This window comes from Aquarana catesbeiana, linkage group LG03 (genome assembly GCF_042186555.1).
Source record: "Aquarana catesbeiana isolate 2022-GZ linkage group LG03, ASM4218655v1, whole genome shotgun sequence".
Lineage (NCBI taxonomy): Eukaryota > Metazoa > Chordata > Amphibia > Anura > Ranidae > Aquarana > Aquarana catesbeiana.
This window is the reverse complement of record NC_133326.1, coordinates 348,517,999-348,536,923: the sequence shown is the minus strand read 5'-3', so window position 1 is coordinate 348,536,923 and position 18,925 is coordinate 348,517,999. Positions and strand designations below refer to the sequence as shown.

The window sequence follows — 18,925 nt, the reverse complement described above, 5'->3', positions numbered from 1 at the left end:
TAAATTTGACTTTCAACCTAAATAGGATTTGTAAACATACTAAACAAAATGTATTATTTTCTGGTAAATATAGGCAGGGCAAGCACCGTAACTGTACCCAGAACTAAAGGTATGCCCACACAAAAATTGTCTGGCAGCATCAACAAAACAACTTACCTATGTGCTGTGAATACTGCCATCTTTATGTTTTGTTACATGTGTTGCATACCCCAAACCACTGTACTCTGTATAATGTACTGCACATTATATACCCTGGACTAGGGCATGTCAAACTGCGGGACTCTGGCTCCTACTTTGTGACCCTCAGCCAGTTTAAGGCTCCTTTCACACATTCGTTGACAGATGAAAAGCAGACATCAATGCATCATCCGGAAAAACTGATGTAAATGGATGATCATCCTTTTACATCTGCATCCGTCCACATCCTTTTTTCTTTTTCTTTTCTTTTTATTAAACGGATCAAAACCCTATTTTTGTTCCATAAATAGAACATGGAACAGAGGATAAAGGGATGCAAATGGACAAGCAGTCTATTGTTACATCCATTTTTGCACTGGTTGTTAGGAGCTGCCACCCTGTCCTAACAACCTCATCTCTGCTGTCAGTAAACAAAGGATAAAAAAATTGGATTCAAAATTGCAGCTACGAGTGGTTGGGGGGCTGTGTGTACTGCAGACGAGTGTGTGGGGGGGGAGGCAGGACAGGAGTAGAGAAGTATACACAGTGAGGGGGCAGTCTGTACAGACAGGCTCCCTCACTTGCCGGCGCTGACTGTCATTGTCGGCTTTAAATGTAATTGCAGACTCTTTTTCCTTTACTTTATAGCGCTGAGAAAGGGCTATCATTAGGCCCTGCCACTAAAGTGAAAAAAAAAAGGGGGCAGAGTCACCCAGTGACATCACTCCATGAGCCTGCCCCTTTGTTTATGTTAGTGCCGGGGCCAAATGACAGCTCCTTCTCAGCGCTATAAAAGTAGAGAGAAAAATAAAAAAGCTGGCAATTACATTTAAAACCGACAATGACAGTCAGCACCGGGAAGTGAGGGAACCTGTCTGTACAGACTGCCCCCTCACTGTGCATACTGCTCTACTCCTCTCCTTGCACACACTGCCCCCCCCCCCCCCCCAACAAAGAGGGCCTGTCACTTAAATGCTATCACATAAGTGATAGCAATAAAATCATAAGTAAAAAAGAAACACATGAAAAGTAATAAAAACAACAAAAAAATTCAAGCCTCCCTACTCCCACATACATAGGCATACATACAAAAATGCAATCATGGAGGAGCCTACATTAATAAAAAAAAAAAAAAAAACGGCAATTGTGCTACACATGTTACATAACGCCACACACGCCAGAGTGAGATCAATAATTTTAGCACCAGAGACCATTGGTAAACCAAAACCGATGACCTGTAGGGGCTTTTAAAGCATTGCCTAAGGAAAATATAGGGTACTGACATTGTTTCGCTGGCGCACGCAATTTTAGTGCTTGACGTGTTGGGTATTTATTTACTTGGTGCAACTTTTACATCTTTTATATTTTACCAAAAGATTTTTGTTGGTGTGCTCTAAAATTAGCTTAAGGGCTCTTTCACACGAACGATACGTTCAGATACGCCTGTCAATTTTTTAGGCGGACCTGAACGGACCCTCCATAGACCTCTATGGAGCGTTGGATGTCAGCGGTGACATGTCCACTGACATCCGACCCGCTCCAATCTGAAAAAGTGTAACGGAGGAAAAACCTACTTTTGCAGATTGGATCAAGTGACGATGGACTCTACGTCCGTCATCATCCGATCCCCCATAGGGGAGAGCGGCGCTCTGACAGTCATCTGTCTGCTCAGCGGGGATCGACGGAGCGATCCCCCACTGAGCAGAGCGGGCTCTGTACACGGACATGTCCGTGTGAAAGAGCCCTTAGTGTTTTGGTTTTTTTTTTACTAAAAGTTTGCATTTTATAAACTGTTGTGCTAATATCATGTGCCTAAAAATATGGAACTAACCCAAATGTATTCTCTAGGGCAGTGATGGCGAACCTTGGCACCCCAGATGTTTTGGAACTACATTTCCCATGATGCTCATGCACTCTGCAGTGTAGTTGAGCATCATGGGAAATGTAGTTCCAAAACATCTGGGGTGCCAAGGTTCACCATCATTGCTCTAGGGTGTCTGTTTTCAGAAAATATATAATGGTTGGGGGGTTTTAAGTAATCTTCAGGACTAAAAATTATTTTTTAATCATGTAAACCAAAAATTTGAAATGGGAAAAAATGGCTCAGGGACTGAAGTGGTTAAGTGGATGTAAAAAAACTGATGGTAAACTGATCTGTTTCTTTGAAAAAAACATGACTGAACCAATGAAACAAACAGAACGCCTGTGTGAAAGGGGCCTGAGGCCACCGTTTATTTCATCAGTTCAGTCACTTTTTTTCAAGAAAAAAATGACTCAGTTTACCATCAGTTTATCATCTATTTTCAATCCGTTTTTCAATCAGTTTTTTCCATCATTTTTTTACATTTGCCAGCTAGAGTCCTTAACCACTGGAGTCCCGGAGCCATTCTTTCATGCAAAAACTGACTATTTGTCCATTTACATTAGTTTTTAGTCCAATCCGTTTTTTTGGACAAAAAAAAAAAAATAGGGCTTTGATCCGTTCCAAAAAATGGATGTTGACGGAAACAGATGTATAATGGATCTAAATTGATGATCATCCATTAACATCCGTTTTTTCATTGAGATGCGTCGATGTCAGTTTTTCATCCATCAACAGATGAAAAACGGACATCAATGCATCTAAATCGAAAAACAGTCCGCATGTGTGAAAGGGGCCTTACAGTTCCAGGCTATTCTCAAGGTCATAATGTGTATATTATCTTCCGTAATTTTGCAGCTCAATTCTTCATTAAATGTTCTTAGAGATAGGGTGTTGTAAGGTGTAATTACTGCTTTATTGTTAATTATCAAAGTTCAACAATGTTGCTGCAGCCCTCATACATATTGTGGCCTTTGGAAGATTTATTCCACTCAGTTCAGCCCACTGCTTTGAGTTTGGCATATTTGCCCTAGACCGTACTATTACTGAGTTCTATTCTTTGCTGTATTTGAAAATTGACTGCCCCATCAAACTGGGGGCTAGTTGGGAATGGGAATGATGGGTTAGTCAAAAGACAGCTTAGGCTCCATGCACACTAGCGCTTTTTTTAAGCTCCTAGAAGCTAAATAGTGTTATCCAATGTGTTTATGCACCCTACTTTAGGCTATTGCATTTTTTTAGCTGTAGTATCTAGGAGCAGAAGAAAATTTGTTTTGTAATGTTTCTTGATGAGTTTTTCCAGCAGAAAAAAAAAGCTGAATGCTGCTAAATGCTTCTAAATGTTACTAAAATGCAACTAACTGCTTTTCATGAGCTTTTTTTCCCTTCATATACTGCAAAAACTTTTATAAAATGCTAATGCTAAAAGCTTCTAAATCCTACTAAAATGCTAATAGAAGCTGGCACAAAAATGCTATTTTGAGCGGATGAAAAACGCTAGTGTGCATGGAGCCTAAATGTGTACTCTATTCCATCTTAGAAAGTTTGGGGAGGTGATGGAGCTTTTATTTACCAGTCCAAGCAATACATTTGACGATTACTAGTAATGGGTGAAAAATCACCAACGAACCTAGGCAAAAAATGTCTTTTAAATCCATTGTTGTCTTTTTTGTAGCACATTTAATTTCTTCTTTCCCTCTTCTTTAACAGTAAGCACCAGGTGCAAAAGTTAAATGACTAATGAAAAGACAATCCTTTACCTCAAAAAGACCCTTATTAACAGGCTTGCTAAGCAGTTTTCCCAGCAGTTCTAATAATATGTCGTAACTAGTTTAGATTTCCACTCATTCCTTTAAGAGCACACATGGCTCTTTATTTAGTCCCTTTAAAAAAGAGCACTGACTGGAAAGGAAATGTGTAGGTTTATAGTAGATTGCATATCCTGGACCCCTTCGGTGAACTAAGCTAAGATAATATCCTATGTTCATCTTATACAAGCAGAGACTGAAGGCAGCCTTGAAGTACTAATGCAACAAATATGTCAGCTTTATCTTCAAAAGGTGAAATCTTAGTGAAAGAAATGATTGAATATTTGCGGCAGAGATCAAATATACTGAAAAAAAACACACCGAAAGCTTTTGTTATATCACTTTGATAAGTGGGAGTCCATTAAGGGAACCTGCCTTACAGGAGGTTGGGAGACTAGCAAACAGAAAAATTGTAAGCCAGCTCCTGTATATCCTCTCCCCAAACAGAATGCCTCAGATTTAGGAGAAATCAACCTGAAGCCTAAGATCAGGACAAAAGAGATCATTGCCAAGAGGAATGACAGGGCTTATTTATACTTGCTTCGACTTAAAACGCACATTAATGTGCCTACCGCTTCAACATGCTTTTTTTATGTGTTTTTGATGCTTCGGTGGTGCTTCGATGATGCTTTGGTGATGCTTTTTTGAAGCTTTAAAGCAGAAGTACAGCCAAAGCTCGATTGGCTGTACTTCCCCTGTAGATCACAGGAGTGGGTTCTGCAGACCTGTAACCCGTTTTCAGCAGACAGCGAGCTGAAGCCCGCTGTCTGAAGACATCACAGAGCGGGTGAAGGCTTGGGAAAAATCGTAACCATATGGTAAGGAGCTTTGTCATAGACTTCTATGCAGGCTTTGAAGACGCTTTGATGCACCACTAAAGCAAAATGAGGTATAATTTTTGAAGCAAAGCAAATGCAAGGTGTAAACAAGACTGTAAGCGAACCATTTTATTTTGTGACAGGTGCTTTGACTGGCGTTCAGAGAACTTTAAAAAAGCGTGTACGAAGCCATGTTTTGAAGCAACTGTAAACTTAAAGGAACACTGAGCCTGAACCGAGCGACTGTAAATACCTAAACAACATAACTCGATAAAGGTAAAATATAGACCAATGTGATTTGATCAACAGAAAAAAAAAATGAAGGTTACATGAGAAGAACAAGGTTGCCCAGCTAGGGCAATAGATTTTGAAAATGGGAAAACCTAGAAGGTCAAAATTCCCACAACGTTATATCCCAAAAGGACAGCTAAAACACTCTTGAGACTGGTAGAGAACTCGAGTACAAACCCTGAAGTCAACCTGACTGAAAAAGAGGGTGAGGTACACAAAAAACTACCACTACAAGCATAGGCAGGGATGCAGAGTATACCACAATCCTAAACTGGTGCAAGGAAGATGGACAAGACTATAAGCAAAACATCCATTTAAAGCAATCAGAGATGTCTATGGGACCTGACAGAAGAACTCCACAGAACCCGCCTAACCTTGAGCACAGAATAGGTTCTAAGAATCTCCTGACCCTGCCCAGTCCAGTGAAGCATCCACAGTCATGGAGTCAAGGGCAGGAATGTTAGCTGAATTGCCAACCACATTTACCAGATTAAAGGACACAACTAAGGAATGGCTCTGCAGGAACTTCCTAGGAGAATGCAAGATCAGCCATGGAAGGAGGACCTATTTCTGGGTGATTAGGTTCCACAAAGGCCTCCAGATGTATTCTATCCCCAACAGGGTGTACCTGTGGAGCATCCCACAATGTCCTGCCTGCTGGCAATCCAGGGAAGCACAGAGCCCTCCAAAGATGATTACTTCCTGCCATGAAGGAATTAAGCAGCACCCAAGTGCACAAACTGCAAAGTGAAACCATTTGAGGAGAGCCAGATGTTAATGCACTGTCTAAGGAAGAGTCAAGAGTAGTACTCTGAGCTTTGTCCAGCACAGAGACAAGGATTGTTGTCCTGTCATAGAGAAAAATCTCAAAGCGTTCCTGGAGGTGAAAGTCATAAAACATTTAGATTATGTCCAATGGCGTGCAGGTCAAAAAGCCAAATCACAAAAGGGATCTTCTTATGAAAAGGAGACCATGACAATGTATGGGTATACAGCAGCATGTATAGTTCTCTTGGAGCAGGGAGTAGAGACCCTCCCCCCCCCCCCCCATTCACCCAAAGGGACTTTCTGTATAAAGACCATGTGGATCTTTCACACTAAGACCAAAACCTCCGGGGATAGGGGAGAAAGCTAAAATAGATCAAGAGTCAAAGAAAAATGGGTAGACTATATTGGGAGAGTATTTTCTTACCATCCTAAAAGCCCCTGAAGGGTCAGATAAATAGACTATATTAAGAGGATATTCCATTACCATTCTACAAGCCCCTGATTGTTGTAGAATGGTAGATCCTGCCAGTTAAGGAAGGATCCAATGACACTCAGGGTATAGGCTTTTTTAGTGAGATTTAAGATTTATATTCCCATTCTCTAGTGGCCTGAAAGCTACCATTAGAAGGCACCTGCAGAAGCCTATCTGGTCAAAGTTTGCAAATATTTGGACTGTCAAAAGGGTTCTGACTGCTAGGGTCCAAAAACTGACCCGCTTTAGGAAAGGTAGTTAGACCATCCCATAATGGGGATGCCATGAAAGGGTACTAGGGTAGTCAGAGGGTACCATGCTACAAAACATAGCAGAAACCTCCGAGAGGCAAGGTCCTTGTTGAGGAAGGGAACAGCAGAGACTGGTTTTGGTCAACCTTGCATATCAGGGAGTCCATCTCAAGAAGGGGGTTGTTAAATGTTACTAGGTATTACAAGAGATGCAACAGTATCCAAGGACACAGGGTTCACTGAAAGAGATTTGGGAACCTCCAATCGAACTCAGCTCCAGAAGCCGAGTCCCCACATAGAATAAAGCCCAGTCAGTCTTGTTAAGACAGGAAACAGCTGGGTCTACAACATGGACAGACCACTTATTTGGGAAGCCCTCCTTCATAGCGTATTGCTGTACAAAATGCTTGGTTCAGATTAGGTCAAACACTATATGGCAGTGTTTCTCAACAGGGGTGCCGTGAAGAGTCCTCAGGGGTGCCACAGAAAAAAGATAACAAAATGAAGGCAGACAGTTAAAAAAAAAAAAAAAAAAAAAAAACATTCTTCACTGCCAGTTCAAGCCTTGTTTTTAGCTGCAGTAGTCAGTCTGCTGTGTTTTTTTTCTAGCCTGTAACCTCTTCTGGTACTCCATGCTATGTGGGCTGCCCACCCATGTCCTGACAACCGATGACGTCATCAGTTGCTAAGGAGTGGGTCGGGAGCCCATCCAGCCTTCTCACTTGGCTCTACGACTGAAAGGAACTTACAGGTCTGCAGGGCTGTCTCTGGCGCTCCCCTTGGAGTTCATATGGAATGCTTCTCCCCAGCAGCTAGAGGTGGTGGGAGGGACTGGGGTGTGGCCACTCCTTCCATGCTGTTCAGGTGGCTGCTATGGCTGATTAAGCAGCTGAAGAAGCAGAGAGAGCAATCTTGCAGTTCTCGCTTCATCTTTAATGAAGCAGTATGTGGCAGAGTGAGAGAGGCTCCTGCTCACTGACTGACGCTACCGTACCGCACACAGACTGGCCTACCACTGAATACTGCCCTATCCTGCTAGTACATACTGCTCACTGATTTCTACAGGCACAAGGCAACTCTGCATCAGTGCATCTCTGCATCACAACCTACTGACCGCTGAACTCTGCCTCATTATACTGTCTTTTAGGTCTTGATCACACCAGGTATGAGGCGGGAACCTGTGCGCACTGCACAAAAAAGCACGCTGCTTTTTGCAGATGCACACGGGAGCCATTTGTTCTTAATGGCACCCCCACACATCTAGGAAATGCATGTATGCATGCCTGCTAAAATGCATGGTACCAGGGTACATGCAATTTGGTATGGAACAATTTCAAAAATTGTGCCTGCACCTCTTTTGATTGTTTCATGCACATAGGGCAGATCATTGAAAAACATGATGCGTGGGAATGTGCAAAAAAGTACACGTACTTGGACGCACCTCCTGGCGTGCCCTGATATTGTGCATAGCTCTAAAGGGTGCCTTGACTCAAAAAAGGTTGAACACTGCTATGCAGTACAGGATGCAATAGGGAAGTCACTGGAAAAGTCTTAACAGGTTGGGGGGTTCTAAAGACAACCCATGCTAGTCATTTTCGGTGTAACCGACATGGGACGTTCCAAATATAGGCATGTGCAGACTGCATAAATAAGGACCAAGGAGATGGAATCCTAAATTTTGGAGCAATGTCTGCAGACTGTGACCAGGTCATTTGTATGGAAGCAGGGAGCACAGATTGCATACCCCCCTTAAAGTGATTGTAAAGGCAGGGTTTTTTTTATCTTAAAGGATATCGAAACATGTCATACTTCCTCCTCTGTGCAGTTGGTTTTGCACAGAGTGGCCCGATCCTTCTCTTCTGGGGTCCCTCAGCGGCGCTCCTGCCTCCTCTTCTCGAGTGCCCCATCAGAGAGTCGCTATCCCTTGGGGCACCCGTGCGGGCACGCTCCAGTGTCCTGCTGCTGCATCTATTGACACAGACATTACTCGTCCCCGTCCCCATTGGATTTGATTGACAGCAGCAGGAGCCAGCGGCTGCGCTGCTATCAATCTATCCAATCAGGACACGAGACACCGACTGGAGCTGGTGTGCTCATTGCCAGCGCGGGAAAGACAGGGTTCAGGTAAGTAAAACGAGGGCGCTGGGGGGCTGCTACAATAAAGGCGTTTTTTTACCTTAACCACTTACCGACCGGCTCCTGTACATATACGTCGGCACTTTAAGGTGGATATCTCGGTAACAGCAGCAGCTGCTGCCACAACTGAGGTATCCACCTTTACAGGAGCCGGTCGTGTTTCCGATAATGGTGGTCTCTGCGGCAGGTTCGCCACGAGATTACCGTTATCGGCGGCGGGAGAGGTGCCACCCCCCTCCCGCCGCTCTCCGCTGCTTTCCAGAGCCATCGGTAGCGGTGGAGGCGATCGGGACCTGTTACTTCCTCGGTATGGAGACGAGTGAGGCTAAGATGGCCCCCACCCGTCTCCATACCATAGGAGCTCCGCCCATTTGCCTTAAAAGGCATTTTTTTTGTCTTTTTTTTTTTTTTTTTTGCATTTAAGTCCAAATATGAGATCTCAGGACTTTTTGACCCCAGATCTCATATTTATTTCTCATGCTTTTTTCTATTACAAGGGATGTTTACATTCCTTGTAATAGGAATAAAAGTGATCCAATTTTTTTTTTTTTTTTAAAGTGAAAAAATAAAATAAAGTAAAATAAATAAGAAAAAAAAACGCCCTGTCCCGACGAGCTCGCGCGCAGAAGCAAACGCATACGCGAGTAGCACCCGCATATTAAAACGGTGGTCAAACCACACATGCGAGGTATCACCGCGACCAGTAGAGCAAGAGCAATAATTCTAGCTCTAGACCTCCTCTGTAACGCAAAACATGCAACCTGTAGAATTTTTTAAACATCGTCTATGGAGATTTTTAAGGGTAAAAGTTTGGCGCCATTCCACAAGCGGGCGCAATTTTGAAGCGTGACATGTTGGGTATAAATTTACTTGGCATAACATTATATTTCACAATATAAAAAAAATGGGCTAACTTTACTGTTGTCTTATTTTTTTATTCAAAAAAGTGAATTTTTTCCAAAAAAAAAAAAAGTGCGCTTATATGATCGCTGCGCAAATACGGTGTGAAATAAAGTATTGCATTGACCGCCATTTTATTCTCTAGGGTGTTAGAAAAAAAACAATATATAATGTTTGGGGGTTCTAAGTAATTTTCTAGCAAAAAAAACCTGTTTTAAACATGTAAACACCTAAAATCCAAAACGAGGCTAGTCCTTAAGTGGTTAATGCATAGAATGCATTAAGGTGAAAAACCTTGAGGGTTTATAACCCCTTTAATGCATTCTATGCATTAAGCTGAAAAGGTTTCTGTGTGCAGCAGCCCCCCTAACACTTTGGCCCCTTTCACACGAGGCGGACTCCGTTTCTACGGAGCCCGCCTCGGTCCGCCGGCTAAGCGGGAGATCTCTCCGTTGATCTCCACTGAGCCGGCGGATGACAGGTCCCTCTCTGCTCACTGAGCGGGGAGGGGCTTGTCAGGCGCCGCTGCCGCCTTTGGAGGGATCGGATGAAAACGGACAGCATGTCCGTTTTCATCAGATCTCACCCGATCCGATAGCGACGGACCTGGACGTAGAGCCATCCGTCTGCTTTTAGCGGATCGGACCGGGTCGGATGTCAGCGGACATGTCTCTGCTGACATCCGACGCTCCATAGGCTAACATGGAGCGCCCGTTCAGGTCCACCGTCAAAACTGACAGGCGGACCTGAACGGTCCCAATCGTGTGAAAGGGGCCTTACCTGAGCCCTATCTTTATCCAGCAATGTTGTAGTATTGTCTCGGCTGCCTGCGACTTCCCTCCTCATTGGCTGAGACAGCAGTGTGGTGCCATTGGCTCCTTCTGCTATTAAAGTCAGTCAGACTTTGAGGAGAGAAAGGGGGTCGGGCCAGGCTGCAGCGCCATGTCTGAATGGACACAGGGAGCTGTGGCTCAGCTCAGGTGCCCCCACAGCAAGCTGCTTGCTGTGGGGGCACCCGTCAGGAGGCAGGGGCCAGGAGTGCCGAAGAGGGATACGAGAAGAGGAGGATCCAGGCTGCCCTGTGTAAAACCACTGCACAGTGCACGTAAGTATAATATGTTTATTGTTTTTACCCAAAAAAAAAAAACTAGACTTTACAATCACGTTAAGACTATTTAAAGGTCAGAGTTCCACCAGACAGGTCCACCACAATGCTGGACCTGTAAAGCACTGTGCAGCTTACTCAACAAGTTGTAAATTATAAACAAATATATACCGCGCTGTCTATAAAAGAAATCAAACAAAAATTGAAGAAAAAAAAACTAAAGCAGCCAGCACAGCAGTGGATAAAGTTGCAAAAACGACAAATTGGGTGAAATGTGCAACGCTTTACTCAACAAGTTGCACCGTAGGTACTCAGCCAAATGCCTTATGCAGAGTCCAGTGCCAAAAGGCACATTACAGGTCAACCCTGCTTCTTCTTGGCAGGGTCTGGCTTTTGCAGCTTATTTTGCCGAAGCTGCAAAATGAGCCCCTTCTGGCTCTGCAGCAAATGAAGAAATGCGTTTAGCTTTTATGAAGATCTTTTTCTAAGACTAAGAAAAGGTTTTTCTCATCTCAGAGGAGAGAAGAAGTCCATTCTCCTAGGATGCCATAAAAACTTAGGCATGCTAGGAGTGGGAGGGAGTATAATGGACTGTTCTTTCAGTTTTGTTTTGGCAGTATCCAATCTCCTGTAGGCAGCAGCATAACCGTTATACCTGAAAACTCTCTGTATTCAGTAATGTATAATTAAGAAAAAAGCTGTTTCTGAAAAAAATCCAAACCTGGTAGTATCAAGTGTTCATGCAAAGGCATTCGGAACTCAGCAACCCTAGCTAGCAGGGCATGCATAATAATATCACCACCCCAGTACCAGAATTAGACATTTAATGTAGAATATATAAAACGTTCTTGCACAGTAATCATTCCAAGAGTGCTTTCTACAATCCTCCTCTGTCAGAATTGAAATGCATTTATTTATACTACAGTCTCAAAGCTCCTTTTTCTTAGTTGTATTGCAATCTCTTCTGCCCTGGCACAGCATGCTTGAAGCACTCACTGTTAACCATTCTCTGACAATTAAGAGTTCCACCAGCGTGCTCTTGTATACATAGTTGTTTTCTGGGTTTCCACAATGCATGTTCGGGAAAATGGAAAAACTGCAGGGAATGTGTACTGCTCTAGGTAGAGACAGGTACAGTCTAAAAGGAACCTCAGGATAGGTATCTGGAAGCTGCCAATGCTGACGTATTTATATTCTGAGGCTACCAAAACTAATCCTTGCTTTGCTGCTTTGTGAGTCATTAACCTGGAACAAGCATGTGTTGATCAGTTGTTTAGACAGTCTTCACAATTTATGGCAAAGTGATCTTTTTACAGGAGTATCCAAGACATACAGTATAAAAAGCCAGAAGCTGACTCATCCCACCTGGCTCCAACTATTACTAAAACATTACTTATGGGTAAAATCGACCCTTTAGAGTTGTGTTTCATACACAGAATAAAATATTCAAATATCCCATTTCACCAAAGCAAACTTAATACTGACTTATACAGTGTCACTTACAGTAATTGAGCAATGAGTAGGATTTACATAAAGGATAATTGTAAAACTGAATGTTTAAAATTTCCAGCATGATGGAAATTCTCTTAAATAAAGGACTCGCCTACCTGGGAAAAGAATCCTTCATAATGCTTTATATTTAAATGTGATTACTTACCAGTATTCATACCCCCACACCCTGCAAAGTCTGTATTTGAGGGGGGAAAGGGAGAAAGGGAGAGAGAGATATGGCTTTGGTATCAATAAAGGATTTGAACAACTACCAATCTTCTAGTTTCTTCACCTACACACAGAGGAGTAGATTTGCATCATTCCTGATCGCAAATACTTGTTACATGGATTTCCTGCATACTGCCTAAAACAAATCTGGAAAGATTTATCGTAAATCTCTTACGCTGCAATTTAAGGCACAGACGTATTCTAGTAAAATAAATAAAGAGAATGCCAGAGCAGAACAAGCGCTAGGCAAAGGCTGAATGATGTCTACTTTGGCAGCTCAGCCCCAAACTCATTCACTGTAGGACACGTGTTACACACCTTGGACAAAACACACATTTAAAACATGACCATTTAAGAACATATAAATATATAGGAATAATTAGCTGCTTGCCAAATACATACAGTTGTGCTCATAAGTTTACATACCCTAGCCAAATGTATGATTTCTTCGCCATTTTTCAGAGAATATGAATGATAACACAAAAAAAAAACATTTCTTTCACTCATGGTTAGTGTTTGTCTGAAGCCATTTATTATCAATCAACTGTTTTTACTCTTTTTAAATCATAATGGCAACAAAAACTACCTAAATGACCCTAATCAAAAGATTACATACCCTGGTGATTTTGGCCTGATAACATGCACAAGTTGACACAAAGGGGTTTTAATGGCTATTAAAGGTAACCATCCTCACCTGTGATGTGTTTGCTTGTAATTAGTGTGTGTGTATAAAAGGTCAATTAGTTTCTGGACTCCTGACAGACCCTTGCATCTTTCATCCAGTGCTGCACTGACGTTTCTGAATTCTAAGTCATGGGGAAAGCAAAAGAATTGTGAAAGGATCTGTGGGAAAAGGTAGTTGAACTGTATAAAACAAGAAAGGGATATAAAAAGATATCCAGGGAATTGAGAATGCCTATCAGCAGTGTTCAAACTCTAATCAAAAAGTGGAAAATGAGGGGTTCGGTTGAACCCAAACCACGGTCAGGTTTACTTGACCAACTAAAATTTCAGCCACAACTGCCAGGAAAATTGTTCGGGATACAAAGAAAAACCCACAAAATAACTTCAGGTGAAATACAGGACTCTCTGAAAACATGTGGTGTGGCTGTTTCAAGATGCACAATAAGGAGACACTTGAACATAGATGGGCTACATGGTCGGGTCGGGTCGCCAGAAGAAAGCCATTACTGTGCAAATGTAAAAGTGTCCTGCTTACAATACGCCAAACAGCACAGAGACAAGCCTCGAACCTTCTGGCACAAAGTCATTTGGAGTGATGAGACCAAAATTGAGCTTTTTGGCCACAACCATAAACGCTACATTTGGAGAGGAATCAACAAGGTCTATGATGAAAGGTACATCATTCCTACTGTGAAACACGGAGGTGGATTGCTGATGTTTTGGGAATGTGTGGGCTACAAAGGCACTGGAAATTTGGTCAAAATTGATGGCAAGATGAATGCAGTATGTTATCAAAAAATACTGGAGGAACATTTGCATTCATCAGCCAGGAAGCTGCACATGGGATGTACTAGGACGTTCCAGCATGACAATGATCCAAAACACAAGGCCAAGGCAACCTGTTATTGCCTACAGCAGAATAAAGTGAAGGTTCTGGAGTAGCCATCTCAGTCTCCTGACCTCAATATCATTGAGCCACTCTGGAGAGATCTCAAACGTGCAGTTCATGCAAGACAGCCCAAGAATTTACAGGAACTGGAGGCTTTTTGCCAAGAGGAATGGGCAGCTTTACCATCTGAGAAGATAAAGAGCCTCATCCACAAAAGACTTTAAGCTGTCATTGATGTTAAAGGGGGCAATACACAGTATTAAAGCGGGGTTCCACTCAAATTTTTAACTTAATCTTACCCCCTTCAGTTAATTGCATAGATGTTCAAATGCCGCACGAAAAAATTTTTTATCGCTGTAATTACCTTTATATTGTACTTTATTGTGGCACTTCCTGTCTCTCCTCCCACGGGAGTAGGCGTGTTTATTGCCTTTCCTTGGCGCCGCACTGTCTCCTGGGAGCTTAGTGTCAGGCTTCCCAAGATTCAGTGCGAGAACAATGATCATTCGTGTGAACAAGCTGTGAATGAACAGCATTCACCGCATCCAGGAAATCAATGCTTGTGGGCTTCACATGCCCACAAGCAAGATGGAAACAGCCAGCATCACATTTTTAAAGTTATTCTTCAGTACAAAAACAGAGGCGGAAATTTTACACCCAAACTGTATTATTTTAGGATTAGCAAAGTGTCTCAATGACCTAAGAAATAAAAAAAAAAAAAAAAAAAAGATTGGTCGCCGGACTCCCACTTTAAGAACTGGGGTATGTAAACTTTTGATTAGGGTCATTTGGGTATTTTCTGTTGCCATTATGATTTAAAAAGAGTAAACACAGATGATTGATAATAAATGGCTTCAGCCATGAATGAAAGAAAAGTTTTTGTGTTATCATTCATATTCTCTGAAAAATGGGCAAAAAAATCATAAATTCTGCCAGGGTATGTAACTTATGAGCACAACTGTATTTTTTTTACTTTACACCTCGGCATGGAATGGGTAGTGTTCGCACTTGTTCACTCAGACGGGTCCCAGCAAACAGATGTCATAATGCACACAGTGGAAGCATATACATTATTACATGCCAACAAGGAAAGCATAAGGGGCAAGTCAGATGGGTGATTTTGTAGCAGCGATTCCGCTCTACTGGAAATGGCTAATGCTAGCAATTTGTAGCTAGTGATGTACAGTAATTGTTATAGTCACTGGTGATTTATTACCAAAAAGTGATTTTTTTTTTTTGCACCACAGGTTAAACTTGTACTACAGCCTTATGTTAGCATTTGTAAGCTCTAAGGAGCAGGGCCCTCTGATTCCTACTGTATCAAATTGTATTGTATTTGTACTGTCTACCCTCAAGTTGTAAAGCGCTACGTAAACTGTTGGCGCTATATAAATACTGTATAATAATAATAATAAATACATTTGTTGCTACATGTCATACTTCTACAGCAACTTGTAGCTCAACCACAGGAGGGGAATGCAGAGAGATTGTCACTGATAAGCTTGTCATTGACATAAAATGCTGCCATACTCAATTACTGAGTGACTGGGCTTCAAATTACTGTAAAATTAGTGAGTTTGTGAATAAAGGACTTCTTTAACGAAAGAAAGAAAAGAAAGAAAAAAAAAACAAGAATGGCTCTGAATCTCCCAATAAAGAGTATCACTTCAATACCAACACATCTTATAAAACCAAGAAAATAATGTGATGCACCCCCTAAATCTGCCAGTTTTTCTACATGAACGATAGCATTAAAGTACAACAAGGTAAAACTTTTTATTTTAGTTTTGGACAGTCAGGTTTTTTTGTGGTCTGTGCCCACATTGGAGAGATTTGCCCTCTCCATTTGTCAGGTTTACTGGTAAAAGAAAGACAACTTGAAATTTTGGGTTGTTCCCAGAACAGTAATAGAAGGGAAATCTTTCAATGGGGACAGATCCGATGACAACCAGGGATTCCTTCACTTTGAGATTTCCTCTCTACTGTTTTGGCTATGGGACAGGGAGTGAATGGAAATCTCCCTTTTGGTTATCTCCTCTTTACAGCTTCTTTCCCATTTTTAAAGTGAACCTTCAGCCAAAATCAGCTAAATACATTCCCGACGCATCAAAACAATAGGTGTTCAATGTCACAGTTAATTTTCTTTTTAAAACAGCCACAATCGGAGAAAAAAAAACTATCTTCTGCCAGCATGCTGCAAAGTGAAACCCTTGCTCTCTGTGGCAAAGCAGTGATCTCTATGTAGTGGTCCAACATGCCCCATACTGAGTTAAACATACCACTAAGCAATTAGATGCTTTGCATTTCTGCCATCAGTCACATTTGTTGTAAAAAGACTGCTGTATCGCTTAAGCCTAAGTTTACCTAAATAAGCTCCTCCATTCATAGAAGCCTCCATTTTTGTTGTAAACTTAAGCTTTACAATAATACTAAATGATGAGGATTAAAAAGCTTCCACTAACTTTACAAAATGCTAAAAAGTTTATACAGTAAATGTCAACATTTTTATAAAATTAGACAAAATACCTTCACCCTCTGCTATCATAAAACTATGACAACGTTGTCATAATCTCTGGACCTCCGGGTCACTCAATACATCAAGAAGAATTTATTAATTGGTAATTCTACACTTCACAACATACAGGATAAGCCCCTCACAGCTCAAGAAAGTAAAAACATTAACACATGCATATACCACATTAAATAATAAATATAATAGCCAACCATGTGTGGTGAGTTAGCCATACTGTACCTCAACAATATTTTCAATGGTTCTTGATACATTAGAATCAAAATATGTATGTGTGGAGGTCCCAAAGAAGCCCCATGTTTGGATGAAACGCATTAACGTCACGGCGCCCATCGTCACCAAATCCTGCCCACAGAAACATTGGGCTTCACAATACTACCTCCAATGAATGGATACTGAGACTGACAGAGCGAGGTGCCGCTGACGTAGAGGATCGTGGAAAGACCTACAAAGGGACAGCTGCTTTACTTGCTTTGATGCAAACTGACTTCAAGGGGAAAATGGTAAAGCTGTGTGTGAAGAATGCAACAAGTGTTTTTTGTAATGATGGGCTATCGATGATCAGCACTTACAGCAGCAGATTGAATCACTTATCTTGATCACTTGTTTATCTTTTAATCCTTCAATTCCTGCCTATATTCCAATTTAAGCTGGTGCTATAACCTCTGCCCAGGTTTCCTGTTTCAGGGTGGCTCCTTTCTCTTGCAATATACTATGAAGGCACCTCTGCATGGAGGGACTAGAGTTGTATTTGCCTATACCAGAGTTTCTCAACCTTTTTTAAGTCAACGCATTCTTTAAAATGATGCACATTCTCAAGGCACCCCATTCTAAAATATATGAAACTAAATGAATAATTTTACATATTGCAGTTGCATCCACACATGTGGGCCACCCAACATTAAGGGTGATTTATTTCTCCACCTTCGTACACTGGTACGAGTTAGTATTCTAGGATTTCCCTTTCTTCCTCAGTTTCTCTCCCTCTCTCTACTAATGTGACCCTAGTACTGTTAGAGAGGGGCAGGGGCAAACAAGGAGAATGCTGTGACATCAACCAATTACGTCATTTGCTGTTAGGATGCCAGTGGCTGACCCACACTGTGCCCAAGGTTGTAATGCTGCACAATAAAAACCTGCAGCTTGGTTTAACAGAAAGGCAGCCTTGATTCATTCACTGGCTTGTTGGTAATTTTTTTGTAGCAATTTTGTACTGTGCGCATCAGCAGAAACACACAGCTCCATAGCCTAGGATAGCAAGGCACTCCCCTGCTCATCCCTCCCTTCTTCCAATGTCCTTTTTCCAAGCTAACAGACTTCAGACTGCGCTGTTCGGTGTTAAAGTTGAACTAAACGCTCCTCTTCGTTACAGCCAAGGAAGCTGACATCTTAGCCTCTGTTTCCTCTGCAGCTGCCATTGTTCTGCACGTGTGACCAGTTATGACACCATCCATTTGATGAATTGACAGTTCAGTTATGAGCACAAGCTCTTGTGACAGTTATCATGCATGCCTCGAATGTAGCTGTTTTGTGAAACTCTTAAATCAATGTGTTTAGTATCATTCTTTCCTGTGAGGGCTGGAAGTTCAGGGAAGCAACACAGAGAGCAAGAGCCAGCAACATTAAAAGTTTGTAAACTGCAAGTGTTGAGATACGAATTTTAACAAATAGTTTACTGGGGGAATATTTACTTTAATATGTTCAGTAAGTTAAGCTAAAAAACTTCTGAGTGTTTAATACTATTTTAAGCTGAAATTTATACACAAATGTGAATCATCCCATATCCCATAGCTGCATTCAAGGTTTCAATCAGAAAGGCAGCTTCTGCTGTGCTGCCCGATAATCCATAGTGCTTTGGGAATCTTATGGTGTATTCAATGTTTATTTATAAAATAATGACTGTATACACATAGTTCTAAAACAGTAATGTGTACCCAAAAATACTCGAACATTATAGTTTACCTTTGAAGCAGCTGCAAAATGCTTCATGCCAACTATCTCCATTGTATGGTTGTCACAACTTTCCCTTTATTCCCAGTTTTCAGAAAGTCACTTTACAAAGATTTAACTCACCTTGCAATATTCATCAATGGGTATCAGGCGTCTCACTGCTACATCACGTATGTGACTTCTCCGGAACAGAATTTTTCCTAAAGGAAATAAAGAAAAGTTAGATCTTCTATGACTGATACCGATGCACAGTTCCACAGTCCACTTGAAGACCAGGCTTTTTCTGGCACTTTTTGTTTACAAGTTTAAATCAATTTTTTTTTTGCTAGAAAACTACTTATAACCCCAAACATATTTTTTCTTAGCAGAGACTCTAGGGAATAAAATGGTGATCATTGCACTTTATGCCACACAGTATTTGCGCAGCGTTTTTTTGGGGGGGGAAAAAAATTAATTTTAATGAATTTAAAAAACTAAAACAATATATACCCCAATTTTTTTGTATAGTATGAAAGATGATGTTACGCAGAGTAAATCAATACCTAATATGTCATGCTTTAAAATTG

The 18,925-nt window shown here is 41.5% G+C and overlaps 1 protein-coding gene across 3 annotated transcripts in view; it reads right to left on the bottom strand.

Annotated features, from left to right (window-relative positions):
- Positions 1 to 18,925, bottom strand: part of SH3PXD2B (SH3 and PX domains 2B) — a 296,070-nt gene that overhangs the window by 109,745 nt on the left and 167,400 nt on the right. For all 3 annotated transcript variants that reach the window (XM_073620589.1, XM_073620591.1, XM_073620590.1), the window contains exon 4: positions 18,483 to 18,559. In XM_073620589.1, the coding sequence (XP_073476690.1) occupies positions 18,483 to 18,559 (77 nt within the window). The remainder of the gene's footprint in view (positions 1 to 18,482; positions 18,560 to 18,925) is intronic.